At 26.9% G+C, this 16,572-nt stretch overlaps 1 protein-coding gene across 1 annotated transcript in view; it reads left to right on the forward strand.

Moving 5' to 3' along the window:
• Nucleotides 1–16,572, forward strand: part of LOC119604773 (teneurin-a) — a gene marked incomplete at its 3' end in the record, with an annotated part of 327,052 nt that overhangs the window by 167,246 nt on the left and 143,234 nt on the right. The window contains exon 3 of the mRNA XM_037957607.1: nucleotides 16,279–16,539. Coding sequence (XP_037813535.1) covers nucleotides 16,279–16,539 — 261 coding nt within the window. The remainder of the gene's footprint in view (nucleotides 1–16,278; nucleotides 16,540–16,572) is intronic.

The raw sequence follows: 16,572 nt of genomic DNA on the forward strand, positions 1-16,572 counted from the left end.
TTGCCCTTAATACTGGGAATGTTTATTAGGAAACTCACCTAAAAAAATATAAAATTTTCCAATTTTCTATAACCTTTTGTCATAGACAATTATATTTTATAGTGATTTAGTGTGGCAAACCTGTTAAACATCTGTCCCAAATAGTGAAAAAAGAGGGTAGATTTTATTTTTTTGTGCAAAATTACCTAAATTTGTTTTTGTCTTTTGTTATGCTTTAAATTAAATAAATAATAAATGATACTCTTCATATTGGTCAAGGCAATAATAATAATAATAACAAGTTGAAACCTCCCCTGCAAAAAAAGAAACTTACCCCAGAAGTGTCAATAATAATAAATATTGTTTTTTTTTTAATACTGTATACCTTCTACTTTACTTAGAGTTAGTAGAGTAGTGTATGCCTTACTTTGTTCATAATTTTAAGATTGTTTTAAAACACTTAAGTTATCATTATCAAATGAGTGTTAAGTATTTATAAAGTGTAATCATCGATATATAAAAGGCGAAGTTTTCTAACTGTATACCTTCTGCTTTACTTAGAGGTGGTTGAGTAGTGTATGCCTTACTTTGTTTATAATTATTAGATTGTTTTAAAGCACTTAGGTTATCATAATAAAATAAGTGTTATTTACAAAGTGTGACCATCGAATGGTCAAGTTTTCTAAAATTTTTTATCATTATTTATACAGCTTTGACATATACAATTTGCTTTTAGATCTTATCTTTTCTTTTCTGTCAAATAAAGTACCGCAAATTGACGCCACTTAGAAAAATGTAAATCCTGCCTTTGACTTTTCTTTAACAGGTAGTGAGATTTAAGAACAATTGCTAAAATGCCTAATGTCTGCTGCTTTAAAACTAATTCTACCTGTAAGATCTTTTTAAATATTCTCAAGTATTTCTTGACCATAACCCAGCTTAAGAAACAACAAACAATTGAAACTCTAAGCTAAATCTGTTTAAGTAAAAATTTAAGAAAAGAAAAATTTTTAATCCATATGACAATATAAAGAGATCTCCATGTAACATTTTGTAGAGTTTTTTCCATGGTTTGGAGAATTCAAACAACCCCGATCTAATGATACTTTTAACAAATAACAGAGAGACGGACAATGTTTCTGTTGAAGCTCCTCTCAATGTTAAATGGTATTTTGTCTGTAATTCTGTTATAATTTAGTCTACAGTCTAGAGTATAGACTGAATTATTCTATTTTGATAAAATATTTTGACAGATCTAATTAATTATGGCATAATGTTAAGTGAATCAATTACATGATCCAATTTTAACACTCAAAATTTTGGGATAAGTAATTATAAGAGTGTAACTTTAACATTAAAAGAGAGAGAATGATATGCAAATGATACTCTTTATATTCTTTTGAAAATTTTCTAACAAAAATTGGATTCTATTTCAAATTTGTGTATCATAAAAGTGTAGTGTAAACTGGCTATAAATAAGATATTTAAATTTTTATAGATTCACAAACAAGACATTTTTTTTCTTCAAAATAACATTAATAAAATCATCTTTGACATGTTGTTTATGGGTTTACATTTTTAATATTCCCATTACATATCAAATATCATATTTATTATAACATCCGCAGGGTGTCTAACTAAAACGATACAAACTCTTGTTTCTTCGTACAAATTTATCACACGATAACAACGTGATTTGCATTAAACACAACTTGAATTTTTTTTAAATAAATTAAACAAAATTTTTGAAACATTTCTTAATAATTTATGCATAATTACTGTCAAACATTTATTAACCAACTGACACTTGATATTAAAACATATAAATTTAATAAAACACAATTTTTCAACATAAGTTGTGTTTTGTTGCTATCAATGAGTGTTAACGCTTAAAGTTAGCAACAAAACGAACATTACCTGACTTGGCATCACTCCACAGAAGAAATCTGCTAAATCTTGAAATTATTTACAATTTCTTGAAAAGGTTTTTTTATTTGGTAATTTTCTTTGATTTAAATTTTATTTTAAAATATTTTTTTATTGTTTGACATAAACACATTAATATTTGTATTTTTATTTTTGAATTGGTAGCACTTTTATCAACGTTAAAATTAACTTGTATAATTTTACACGTTAACTCCTAACGTTTATAAATTTTAAATTTATATGAAATTGCCTTTGAACGTTAGCAACAAAACACAACTATTAATTAACTAACAAACAAATCACAGTTTATACATATTTTTTTTTAATTTATTATTGAGGTTGTTAGTACCTCTAAGCGGTTAATAACTAAAGTAAATTTTCAATATTTAAAGGAAGTTTTCTATAATAATTTTAATAGTTTTTATGACTCCATTCTTAACATGTTGTTAAGCTGTAAGTGTTAACACTATAAAACAGGTGTTTATGTTTTAAAGGAAATAATAATTGTTTAACATAATTGTTTTTGTTTTCTATTTGTTTGTTTTAATATTTATGTTTATGTGCTTAACATAAATGTTCAAAAGGTAATTGTTATTACATGTTATAAACATTAATATTAGAAATTATTAAAGATTTTGTGTTGTGTTGTGGAAAGTTTTTAAATAAAAACCATAAAATTATTTTCTTGTAATCATATTACATAAGCTCTTAATAAAATGTTTTTTTTTTTTGGGTATTTCGTTTCAATTTCTTTAACTAATTGCGGATATTTACTTTAAACGGCTTTAGAGCGTTTAAGACAATGTTTATTTTTCCAGATACGCTTTAAGTTAATTTAAAATTTATGCATTTAGTTGATAATTCTATAAAAACTTTCTAAAGTTTCCAAAAAAAAAAAAGTAAAAAATTTTTTAAAATAAATGTAAAGTGGCGCCTTGTCTGAGGGCAAATAATTATTGCAATAATAAATAATTGTACAAATTTGCCATAATAGTAAGATAAAGGTAGTCGATTTTCTTAAAAGATTTCACTATAGGAAAAAAAAATATACACGCCTGGTACCAAATTGACACCAAACTGTTTATAATTATTCAACAATATCCGTAGTCAAAGTATAGAAATACGTACGACGGCACTATGTAATGTTGACAACATTGCAACAATTCGTTGTCGAAATCTAAATTTTATACACATCAGTTGTCTATATGTTAACAAACGTGGTAAGTTCACTATTGACAAACAATCCGTTGCCAATAGTGAGCTTACCACGTTTGTTAACATTTAGACAACGGGTGTGTATAAAATATAGATTTAGACAACAAATTGTTGCAATGTTGACAACGTTGCGTTATCAACATTGTGTTGTCGTACGTATGTATATAAAATACAAAGTAATGCTACTTAAAAATCGTTCTATATAGTTCTCATTTTACAATCAGAAATAATTTGCTCTGAATCACATCCTACATTCTTTATCAATGTCCGTCTGTCTGTTCTTGAAAGAACTTTTTCCATACCATTAGGATCAGTCCATTAGAACCCTTTAATTTGTATTCCTTTAGCGTTGTTTATATTGTTTGTAACTTCTAATAAATAATGGTTCCATATCCACCTTACTGTATACTTACTTCTATAAAAATTTATCAATGTCCGTCCTTGAAAGATCTTTTACATTCTATTAGGATCAGTCCATAATTGTAATGGAGGGTAATGATTACACAAAGTAATTCATTACATGGTCAATTACAATTATTGTAATGTGTAATTGAGCAAATGATTACAACAAGTAATTCAATACATGATCAATTACAATTACTTGTAATGTGTAATTGAGCAAAAACAAATTACAATTACTTGTAGTGCGTAAATAACCAATTACAATTACTTGTAATGTAACCATTTACAATTACTTGTAATTGAAGTTTTGCCAATTAGAATTATAAGTAATTGTAATTGGTAAAACAAAAATTACAATTATAAAGAATTCAATTAAAATTACTTCAAATGTAATTGTAATTGAAAATGTAGTCATTACCCGCCAAGCCTGGTCCATAAGAAGCCTTTAGTTTTTATTCCATAAGCTTTGTTTATGTTTGCAACTCCTATCAATAATGGTTCCATACCCACATTAATCTGTTCAGAAAAACTTTCTTGTAATTACTTTTCAAAATCTTATGCTAATCTTGGTTAATATCTTCGTTAATATCTAATTTTAACGGTACCATCCCCACTATATGCTATTCTACTTCCTGTTTTCAATATATGCTGTCCGTTTGATAGTCTCTTTAAGAATTCTTCCCAATTTTGTAAAAATCGGTATGTTCTAACACTTAGCTTCTATATTTGAAAGTCAATGCACATTATAGCTGTGGGGTTTCAGAGGATCGGACAAAACCTAACTTATTTTTTCATAAATTTCTTCTGTTTTTGCTCTTTTTTTTATCATATTAAAAATCTCCTTAGGTAAATAAAAATAATTGCCTTTTAATCTAAGACTTGATCTGTTTTTTATTCAGTGTCATTATTTTCAAATCTTTCGAAGTTAATGTTTGGAAAAAAAAAATCAAAATGAGCGCCTTAACTGACAACCCTTATCATTTTCAAAGAAAAAGTACAATTTAATATGATTTAACAAATTAAAATATGCTCGAAAAGATTTACAGAAAACAAACCTCGGGGGCCTAAACAACAGAAATAATCACAGGAAAATGGCAACAGAAATGTGACAAAAAAAAAAAAACGTTAGAATATAAAACATTTAGGCTTATCACAGTTTGCAAAACGACAATTATTAAAGACACAATAAATAAAAATCTCACTTAAATATTTGTTCAGAAGAAATTAGAAAATTTTAAAAATTAGAAAATTTCCAAAATTTTGTTTTATCGAAAATACTCTGATACGTTTTTTCAATTCACATAGATTTTATCAATTCACAATGATAGCATATCGCTTGTGAATTGGACAATCTTAATACCTATGAACAAGCTATTTATGTTTGATAATTAATCAGGCATTACCAAACTACTTATAGGTAATGCAAATTGCACTTTACTTCATTTATATGGATTTCATTCCCATTAAACTGTGACTATCCTTTAACATTCCCTTTTTCTCTCTCCCTTTCCTTTTCCCCTAGAATTATAAAAATTTCTTCAATTTACTTCTTTCTGCTCCAGCAAAATATTTCAGCAAGCAAATTATTTCTTCAATTTTCAAATGCAATTTTATCTTTAAAAAGCAAAATCCTGGTAAATACTTTGCCTCTCTGGCACACACGCACACATGTGGCAGTTTTACGCTTGAATATTTTCAAAAATGTTTGCTTAACTTCTTTATATTCAATCATTTTTTTTTTGCAAACAGTATTTTAAATGTCTGCTGCTGGTTATTATAATACTACCGTCGAATTGTGACTAATAACACCCTCAGGGAGCAAACCAAGAATTATGTTTTATAATAATAAAAAAAATGAACGAAATGGTTTAAATATATAGGGAAAATTTAGTGTTAAAGGCATAAAGGATAACCCAGTAAACAATAGAGATAAAATATTCATATTTTTTTTACAATTTAATCTAATTGTTAAGAATTTGCAAAACGTTAATTAGAAGTTTTTAAATTTATATGTTTTTTTCAATTTGATGCTAAAATGTTTACTGGGTTATTATTTAAAGAGTGGTTGGTAGTTAGGTAGTTGTATATCAGTGTATTTATGGCGTAAATGATCAAAGCATTTAAAATTTATATATATTTTTTGCTTGGCTGTTCTATATGTTTGTATGTATGTGTGAGTATGGGTTTGTGTGTGCTAAATACCTATCAAGGATTTTTAATGTTTTGTTTTCATTTCCAAAAACACACACACACACAAACAAGATTTCTATATTTATATGTATCTTCTATGTGTTGTTTTTTTGCAAACCCAAAAAACAACAATAACAACTACGTATTTACACATTTGGTGTTTGTTGGTGGTAGTTAGAAATATTTTTAAAACGGTTGTAGTTAAAAATTTTAGGTTTGAGTGTATATTTGTTTGCCTTTGCTTTTTTGCTCTATGTCTATCTAAAGTAGCGTTTATCATATTGGTATTTTTCATTAGGGCTTTTTATTATATATCTTTTTTTTTTTGGCATTTTATCTGTATGTCTGGTTTGTTGGTTATGGGTGTGTGTTTTATATTTGGTTCCTTTTCCTCTTTTTATTTATTTAGGAAGTTATTTATAATGAGTATGTTAAATATTTAAATTTGTCAGTTTGCGCAAAATGGAATTGAGGAGTTTGAAGTTGTGTGTGTGTTGTGGAGTTTCGAAGCAATTTTTGTTAAAGGACAAACAGAAGTGAGAAATTTTTATTTAATGAGTAATACTTAAAATAACTTTAAACAAACTTTAAATGTTTTTTATGTCATATAATATAGGAAATATCTTAAAAGCTTTAATAAATTTATTTTACTTAAACTCCTTAATATCTATTCATCTCAAATCCTCAAAGAAATCATTACTTCTTACTAGTAATTATAATAATTATTAATAAACTACTCTTAATACTCTACAAATTCTTCATTATTACTCCTTAAAGTATGCTAATACCCACTAACAACTCCCTAATTTATGCTATCATTATATTTTATACAACAAACGTAAATGCCTTCTTAAATTGGATGCCCTCTTTTTTTTCCTCTAATGTATAATTTCTTATAATTATCATATTTGCTGATTAAACGGAGAATAAGAAAAATAATAACATTAAAGTATAACGAGACAAAGAAGAAGAAAAAAAACACAGCAAAAAGAAAAACATAAAACAAATTTATTTGAAGTTGCAAAAATCCGCCAATTTTCAATTCACTTATATCTTTATTTTTTTGTAACTATAACATTAGCATACATAAAAGATAATATGTAGCTAAAGCCAGACCAATTCAAATAGCAAACGAAGTACAAACAGCATAAATATTTTAACAAACAGGCTGACAGCCAAGCCAGCGAGCCAACCAACCAACCAGACTAACGTCCTATTAGCAGACTAAATAGAAACATATACATATAGAGGGAGCAAAAAGCACAGAATATAAAAACTACTAAAGAACATTTGAAGTTGGCATCATAAGTATCATATTTTTTTTTTTTTTTTGTAAATATATGAATTTCCTTTTGCGGCCTTTATTTCTGCTATATACTTAATATAATTTAATTTTTATGCTAAAAATGAATATATCATATATAAAAATATTAAGAGGGAACAAAAAAAAAAACGTTTAACTAAGAAACGTTTAATAATAAACAACAGTTCAGTTATAGTTCAGTTCTAGTTTAGATCTAGCTCAGTTATAGTTCAGTTCTAGTTCAGTTCTAGTTCTAGTTCAGTTCTAGTTCAGTTCTAGTTCAGTTCTAGTTCAGTTCTAGTTCAGTTCTAGTTCAGTTCTAGTTCAGTTCTAGTTCAGTTCTAGTTCAGTTCTAGTTCAGTTCTAGTTCAGTTCTAGTTCAGTTCTAGTTCAAGTTCTAGTTCAGTTCTAGTTCAGTTCTAGTTCAGTTCTAGTTCAGTTCTAGTTCAGTTCTAGTTCAGTTCTAGTTCAGTTCTAGTTCAGTTCTAGTTCAGTTCTAGTTCAGTTCTAGTTCAGTTTAGTTCAGTTCTAGTTCAGTTCTAGTTCAGTTCTAGTTCAGTTCTAGTTCAGTTCTAGTTCAGTTCTAGTTCAGTTCTAGTTCAGTTCTAGTTCAGTTCTAGTTCAGTTCTAGTTCAGTTCTAGTTCAGTTCTAGTTCAGTTCTAGTTCAGTTCTAGTTCAGTTCTAGTTCAGTTCTAGTTCAGTTCTAGTTCAGTTCTAGTTCAGTTCTAGTTCAGTTCTAGTTCAGTTCTAGTTCAGTTCTAGTTCAGTTCTAGTTCAGTTCTAGTTCAGTTCTAGTTCAGTTCTAGTTCTAGTTCAGTTCTAGTTCAGTTCTAGTTCAGTTCTAGTTCAGTTCTAGTTCAGTTCTAGTTCAGTTCTAGTTCAGTTCTAGTTCAGTTCTAGTTCAGTTCTAGTTCAGTTCTAGTTCAGTTCTAGTTCAGTTCTAGTTCAGTTCTAGTTCAGTTCTAGTTCAGTTCTAGTTCAGTTCTAGTTCAGTTCTAGTTCAGTTCTAGTTCAGTTCTAGTTCAGTTCTAGTTCAGTTCTAGTTCAGTTCTAGTTCAGTTCTAGTTCAGTTCTAGTTCTGTTCTAGTTCAGTTCTAGTTCTGTTCTAGTTCAGTTCTAGTTCAGTTCTAGTTCTGTTCTAGTTCTGTTCTAGTTCAGTTCTAGTTCAGTTCTAGTTCAGTTCTAGTTCAGTTCTAGTTCAGTTCTAGTTCAGTTCTAGTTCAGTTCTAGTTCAAGTTCAGTTCTAGTTCAAGTTCAGTTCTAGTTCAAGTTCAGTTCTAGTTCAGTTCTTCTAGTTCAGTTCTAGTTCAGTTCTAGTTCAGTTCTAGTTCAGTTCTAGTTCAGTTCTAGTTCAGTTCTAGTTCAGTTCTAGTCCAGTTCTAGTTCTGTTCTAGTTCAGTTCTAGTTCAGTTCTAGTCCAGTTCTAATTCAGTTCTAATTCAGTTCTAATTCAGTTCTAGTTCAGTTCTTGTTTCAATGGATATTAAACAAATTCTGCAATAAATCATGATGGTTCTTCGGGCCATTTGTGTACAAAAAATTTTACTTAGTGTTTATTTAATAAGACCAAGAAAAAATATTTCATTATTACATTATTATTACTTAAAACGGTACACCACTAATACACATTTATGTATGTTTTTTTCGGTATATTACCATTAATGCAAGTTAAAAGAAAAAAAATCAACCGACAATTTCCCAACAAACAAACAATATGTACAAGTGTAAGCATTATCAAATGTATGAAAATTACAAAAAAGAAAAATCATATAGAAAATGAAATTGTTCTTTTTTTCCTTTTTTCATAAAAGATTTTTGCACATTTTTCCACTTTACAGAACATTACAAATTATGCACACATAGACACACTTGCAAATATTAAAAAAATAATGATAATAATGATGACGTTATTGTTGGTATCTCTGTTTTTTATGGCAAAAAAAAAAAAAGAGAAAAAAAGACTTGTTAGTGGTTGAAATATTTTTAAAGTGTATAAATATACAAACATGTATGTTTTAATAATAATAAAAAATTTAATAAAAAGAACTGTTATTAAGATACAATACTTTTATTAAAGGTCCTTAAAGGGCAGTAAAATTATAAAAGATTTTTAATAATATTACAATAACAAGTTTTTTTTCCTTTTAAATGAAAAAATATTGATTTAAAAGATGCAAAGTTCATAATTAAAAAATATGAATGAATAAATTAAACTTTGGATACAAGTTAAAGCTTTTAAATATGTTTATGAGGCCACTGATAAAGCCTCTGATATGTAACATGCTTTTGTTAAAAATTAAAGCTTTTTGTTTAACTAAAGTGTACTTACGTTTATTAAATTAGTTTTTTACATTAAATTGTTCAAGTGCTTTTATAAAGTTGTTTTGAATTCCTAGGACTACATATTTGTAAGTTTACTTAATTTATAGAAAAATTTCCTTGAAATCAAAATTCATTCAATTTAGTATGAATTAAATAATTTGTTTATGTGAAAATCCAATCATGCTTAATTTAGCATTGAAAAATGTTGAAATATTTTTTTTCCATTTTACTATGACAACTGTAAAATTTAAAGCTGTAACTGAAGTACTCAATTATCTTGAAATAAAATCCTTCCTTTTACTTTATAAGAAAATAATATATAAAATATTATGTTTACAAATTAAGCACCCTTGGAAACTTTAAAGATTATGTCAACTGTAATGATTAATAGAAGCATGTGAAGGGTTTTACAATCAAGTTATTAGGAAAAATGTAAAAAACTACGCAGTTTAACTTTAAAAGTATTTCCTGCAATTTCAGGAGTTTAAAGACAATATTAGTTTAAAGGGTTTATGAAATTTGTACATAATTTTCATTATATGTGAAATTTTATCAATATTAAAAAAGATTCGCACTGATATTCTAATTATCTTTCGAGATTTTTAATCGAAAAGGCGACTTTAATCCAAAAATTTTTTCATAAACAGAGAATTATTTTATCAACAGAAATTTTTCAGTAAATAATGCCATTTCACTAAAAAGCTTTTTTTTCACCAAAAAGCTTTTTTTCACTAAAAAGCTATTTTTTCACTAAAAAGCTATTTTTTCACGAAAAAAGCTTTTTTTCACTAAAAAGCTCTTTTTTCATCAAAAAGCTTTTTATCACTAAAAAGCTATTTTTTTCACCAAAAAGCTTATTTCACAAAAAACTTTTATTAAGTTTTCCATTAAAGATATTTTTTCTCTTTATATGTAAAAGCTTTTCACAACAAAGAAACCTTTTTCATAAATAAAGCTTTTTTCACTACAAAAAGCATCATTCACTCAAAAAAACTTTTTTCACAAAAATGAGCTTTTAAAAAGAGAGCTTTTCACTAAAAAATAAAGTTTTTTTTTTCATAAAGAAAGCTTTCACTTTTTCTTTCTCTTCAAGATAGCTTTTTTACTCCAAAAAGCCATTTTCATAAAACATTGTTTTTATTTCTTAAAAAAGCTTTTTTTCAAAAAAAGTTTATAGCAAAAAAGTTTTTTGGTCAAAAGCTTCTTTTAAGCAACTATTTCACAATCATTTCCCTCCATTTTCATTTCAAACTTTCACAATAGTTTTTTAAGCGTTAATAATTCTTTAAAAACCATAGCATAACTTTAGGAAATAAATCATAATTTTTATCAATTTATGTGAGAAAATCTTAAAAATTCAACACACCAGAACAAAAAACTCAAGACCTGAAATAATAAATTAATAAAATAAACCAAACAATAACTTTAACTTTAATGTTCATTTACTTAAGGGGATTTTGGCCAATGTTAGCTTAACGTACGTATGTATGTGTATAACTGCGGTGATTAAACACGCACTTGTATTTATATGTTTTTATGGTTTAAATCAAAGGAGGACGCTACTGGCCCACGCTAAAGCGGTTAGTCGTATGGTTGGTGTATGTTTAACACACAACAACAAGCCAAAATCAAATATGCGTAAATAATTGATTATTTTGGCTTGAGTAAATGAAATGATATGGTTTCATTGTCTAAACTTGTGCAGAAAACACACACACTTGCTAGCACTTTTAGCAAATCAAATAAAAAATAAACAGCTAAACCAAAACTACTAACAATATACCCACACACACACACACATAAAACAAAAAATATATTTGAAAAATAAACCTAACGCACACATTAAACTTAACGCCTAACTAAATTGAATGATAGTATATACACATACATATACATATTAAATTAAAATCTATAAAGCGTATGTTACAAAAATAACCCCAGGGGGTATAAAAACCATATGGAGAATATTCCTTTAACTTTATGTAAATTTCCAAAGTTTAGCCACGTCTCTGATTTTTCCTTTTTTTTGTGGTCTGCTTTTTGGCGTTTTTGCTTAAGATAAATACTCCTTTTTACAAAAACACGTAATCGTCTATAAATATTTACCGTGGAAAATTGTTATCAAATTGAAATGTTGGTGAAAATTTGTGGTGATTTTTTTTTCTTACTAGATACAGTTCCCCTTTTCTTATGTAATTGTGTAAGAGAGGGGTAGTAAGTTGGTGATTGAATGTTAAATGCTTAAACTAAATATGTATGTGATATGGGCCTAAAGGCAAACACGTGTAGGTTGTTACAGCTATAGTATGGGTTTGTGAATATATTTTAATATACGATACGAATGTCCTGTCCTTTTTTCCCTGTTTATATACAGAAAAAGGTTTAAGGTTAAACCTCCTGCCATACCAACAGCCTACTTTGTCTATGTGTATAATATAAAGTTTATAAATAGATAACGACACAAATTAATTAAACAGCCTTAAACTAGGCAATAATATATTTTAGATTTATAATGTATGATTGTGTGTTTTAGCAAGAAAAAAAAATCAATAAAACATCAAAGTAACTTGAAATAAGGCCAAATGCTTATACAGAGAAATAGATACAAAAATAAAAAGAAATTAGCGATTGGTTTTTGTTGAATACAAATAATAAAAAAAGGTCTAAAAATAGTCTATACTTTTGGGCTTAAAAAAAATCTAAAAGTGTTTTATAAAAAGACTTCAAAAGAAGGTTTTTAATTTGTAAAGAAGGTTATTATTATTGAAGTGATTTGTGGTGAAAGATAATAGTTTTAGACTTTCTTTTTGTTGTAGACATATAAAAAATAATGAATAAAAGTTTTGTTTGTCGGCAAAAGGCTGAAAAATTAATAATTAATAAATAAGCCTTAAAGTAGGCAATATATTATTGTTTATTTTTCGATTATAGACGTAAAAGCCCAGAAATATGCAGTATAAAATATTGCATGCTTTTAGGCTAGATTTAGTTATTTGATAAACAAGAAATGTGATTTACTATAAGATAAAATCAGCAAAGTTTGACTGTAAAGGTTAAAACAAATATTAATTAAATATTAATATAAAAAAGCCCAATTTTAAAAAATTTTCATCGGAAAGTGTTGAATTTTTTTTTTACTAATATTAACAAAGCTTGGCAAAATAATGATTTTTGGCAAAAGGCTTTTTTCACTAAAAAAATATTTTAACTAAAAAGCTTTTAAATGTACAATTTTCGCAGATTTTTTTCCAGAAAAAAAAAAATAATAAAAAGCTTTACAATACTTTTCACTAAGAGACTTTTATTACGAAAAATCAAATAAATATTTTACGTAAAAGTTATTGCATAAGGTTAGGCTTAGCATTTTAAGCCCAAAAATATGCAACATTTTAAAGTAAATATTTTCTAGCCTTAAAATATGCTTTCATGCCTAAATTTCCAATTCTAGACAAGTCCCTTAACTCTTTTTTTCGCCCACTTAATTTGCACCATATTTTTTAAACACAAAATAACGATAAACTATCAAATTTATTTTTAACATTCAAAAAGCTTATCATCACACATAGCAAAAGTCATTTCCTTTAAATAAACAATATGACAGTGTGTTTATTTTAAATATAGTTGATTTTAGTTTACTTTTTCACTATAAATAAATAGCAAACCAGACTCATTTATTTTAACACAACGATCATAGAGAAAATTTTACACATTTATAACAATACACATAAATATTAAAGCTATAACGTATAGTTTTGAAAATATATAGTTATGCCTAAAAATATGCACTAGAAAATGGGGGTAATAGTATAATCAAACACATAATTTAAACAGGCTAGACTGCCATACATAAAAAAGTATTATTGTTGTTATTTTTATATACATATTTTTATGAATTTTTTGTTTTGCTCTATGGTTATGTGAGTAAATGTTTAAATAAATTTAAATTTGTGTGTTTGTCTAACATAAATAAGTACCAACACAAATCTATAACTAACAACTAACACTAATATACTTAGTTAAAATCCTTTTTTGGATGTATGTATGTATATTTTGAGAGTATGTTTGTATTTGTTTAAACACACGTAGGGCAAACAAAGACTATTACAAAACTGCCACTGTCCGGCTATTTGCCTGTGTGTTTATGTTGGTATTTTATAACAAATTTTGAAGTTTAGTGGGAAGTCAGTTGTTATTATGACTGTTAGAATAGTTTAAAACTAAGCTTATATTATTTCTAAGTATGTTTGCATAAGTTTCAGTGTATGTGTGTGTGTGTGCTGGTGATTTATTAGCAACAAAAATAGATTAAAGCAATTTAAATTAAGTTGTTCAACCATAAAGTTTATACCAAAGTCTTGTATATAGTATATAGACAAAGTTGTTGCAAAAAGGACATTAAAATTTTCTGGCCAAATATGTAGCTGTAGTTTAGTGTCAACTCTTTTATACTTATGCTGCTTTTGTTGTGTATAATGTGTGTGTTTGGAAATATATGAGTTTATATTATAATGGTATTTGCTTGGTCAGCTGGAGTTTGAGGTTATTGTTGTTGCTATTATTGTTATTGCTTTGCCTGGTATCGTGGACCACATACCAGTAGCAGGGAAGTTATAAATGTTTCCGTGGTTTTATAACTTGTTTATAGTAAATTTAAAGCTTTAATTAAAAGATTTTTCGCAAAATAGTAGCATATATTTAGGGGGTGTTAAGGAAATTGTTGATATAGCCAGAAATGTCTAAAAAAATTTAAAAGTTCTAAATCGACAGTCATGTTTAAGTCTAAAATTAAAAATATAAACAATTTAACAGTGTTCTCTTAGAAAAAAAAAACGGTTTAATTACCAAAAAAGTGTTGCATAGTTGTAGGCATTATTATTAATTTAAAATAAAAGCATATTTTTTAAAGCCGCCATAAATTAAGTCGTTTTTTTCCTGCACAACATTAAGTAATGTATACTTTTAGGCTTTTTACTCACATTTATTTTATTACATTTTTTTTTTGTTGCTATTGCTCTTTATACACATTACAGTCATATAATATTTTATTAACAATAATTTCAATTTTTATATTGTTAACTTGCTATTAACAAACATTGTCATGCATTAATAAATTTCCCACAGGAAATCCAATGCCAGCAAAAAAAGTAAGAAAAAATACACTCATAAATAATCGAAAAAACGATATGTAAAAATACTTAACATTGGCTTTATTGCAAAAGGAGAGAGGGAGAAGAGAAAAAAATGCCTTTAGGCTTTATATCCGTTAAATGTTGTTGTGTCGATAATACTTGCACTTTACAGTTACAGTAAATAAAATTTTACACACATAAAGAAATAAAATAAAACACCAACACATCCCAATAAGCAAAAACCTTTGAAATGATGTAAATATGTATTTGAAAACCTATTCAAATTTCATACATAGCCTTTGAAAACAAATTTGAAAATTTTTGTTTTCAAATGGAAAATTATGGCCTTCTCAAACAAAAAGGCAGTTAGAAATCAAACGTATTTTTCAAATGTATTTCAAATTTAAAAAAAGGCTAGAGGTAAGCTTGAAACTAAAAAAATTTTCAAACGTATTTCAAGTATTCTTTATTATTATTTTCATACATATTTCAAACCCTAATTATAATGCTAAATATTGCAAAATTCATATATTTTTTTACATCACCTGAAAATAAAATATTCATACATTTATTTTAGCATTTTTTTCTTTTATATCTCCGATTATTTCTCCTATATTTAACGTTTTTTCGCTCCCTTGCTGTAGAAAAAATGTTATGTTTTTATTTTTCTAAAATAATTTATTTTTTGAAAGAAACTTTTCTAAGTTCAATTAAAACAAAAATTTGAAAATTTTATAAATATCATACATTATATTTTTTTAAACGTTTTTTGAAATTATCATGTTTATTTCAAAGGCTAAACTTTAAAATTTGAAAACAATTTGGAAAATACATTATTTAGTTAAGAAAATTTTCAAAAATTTTCACAGGTTTGAATCGATGTTTATTGGGATTGTTAAGCAAAAAATCGTAAAAAAAACTTTTTGTTTTGTATACATTTAAATTATTTAACTTTTCAAATATACATAGGGAAAAATACTGTATTGTATAGTTATTACAAGCACATTTTTGCATTAGTATGATCACTCAAATCATAGTTTTAGTTGACGCAACTATATTCATCTTTCAAGTGGCTACTGTATTCACATATGTATATATATGATTATAACAGTTATTACAGCAAATTTAGCTATAGTCTTAGCAAAGGTTTAGTTGACGCAATACTATCATGTTAAATTAATCATTGTAATGACTCACACAATCACATATATGATTGCAATAAACAATTATATATTTGTTACAATCAAATATATAATCGTAACAAACACATACTTGTTTATTGTAATAAAATATAACATCTGAATGATATATTTAACATAACATGATTAGGACAACGAAAATGATGATTACAGTGACTAAAATATTGTCAAATTTAAGATATTAGTTATATAATTATTGCTATAACCGTAACCAAACATATTTTTTCACCAAGTGTACATAAACTCCCCACAATCAGCCAACCAAAGAGGGACAAAGAGGGAGTAATTCTGTATTACCACTTGTAACTATTGATTTATGTTTTTTAATTTAAAATTTCCGTTTAACAGTATTTACATATCACAGTACTTGTGTGTGTATGAATGTAATCCAACAACAACAAAAAAAGAGCAAGCATACATACAACATCATTGGAATTTTTATTAATGAAAAACATTTACATTGTCAATATACATAATTCAACAGCATATGACGCGACATTGTTTAAACATACATTAATACAATAAATTTGTAATGTAAATACACACATACATTCAACCAAAAAACAAACAAAAAAATATTAATAATTTTTTTTTTTACTACATTAATTCTAGATTGGGTCCTATGCCACAACACCAACAACAAATGCCACAAAGTATGTCAACGGGTAATAATACGATTGGCGGTCATGGTGGTCATGATCGTGGCGGTGGTGGTGGCGGTATACCAGGTGGTAGTATACCCGGTACTATGAATGGTCCCAATGGTCCCCACTGTCAGATGAGCGGTTCACAGCCGTTGGTTATGCCACAATTTCCATTGCGTAATTCACACTCAGCGCATGCACCACATTATTCACCATACTCACCTTCCAGGTAAGTTGTTATTTTTTTTCGGAATTTATTTTT

This window comes from Lucilia sericata, unplaced genomic scaffold (genome assembly GCF_015586225.1).
Source record: "Lucilia sericata isolate MDLA Ls3-8-SP2 unplaced genomic scaffold, ASM1558622v1 Contig000429F_arrow, whole genome shotgun sequence".
Classification (NCBI taxonomy): Eukaryota; Metazoa; Arthropoda; class Insecta; order Diptera; family Calliphoridae; genus Lucilia; species Lucilia sericata.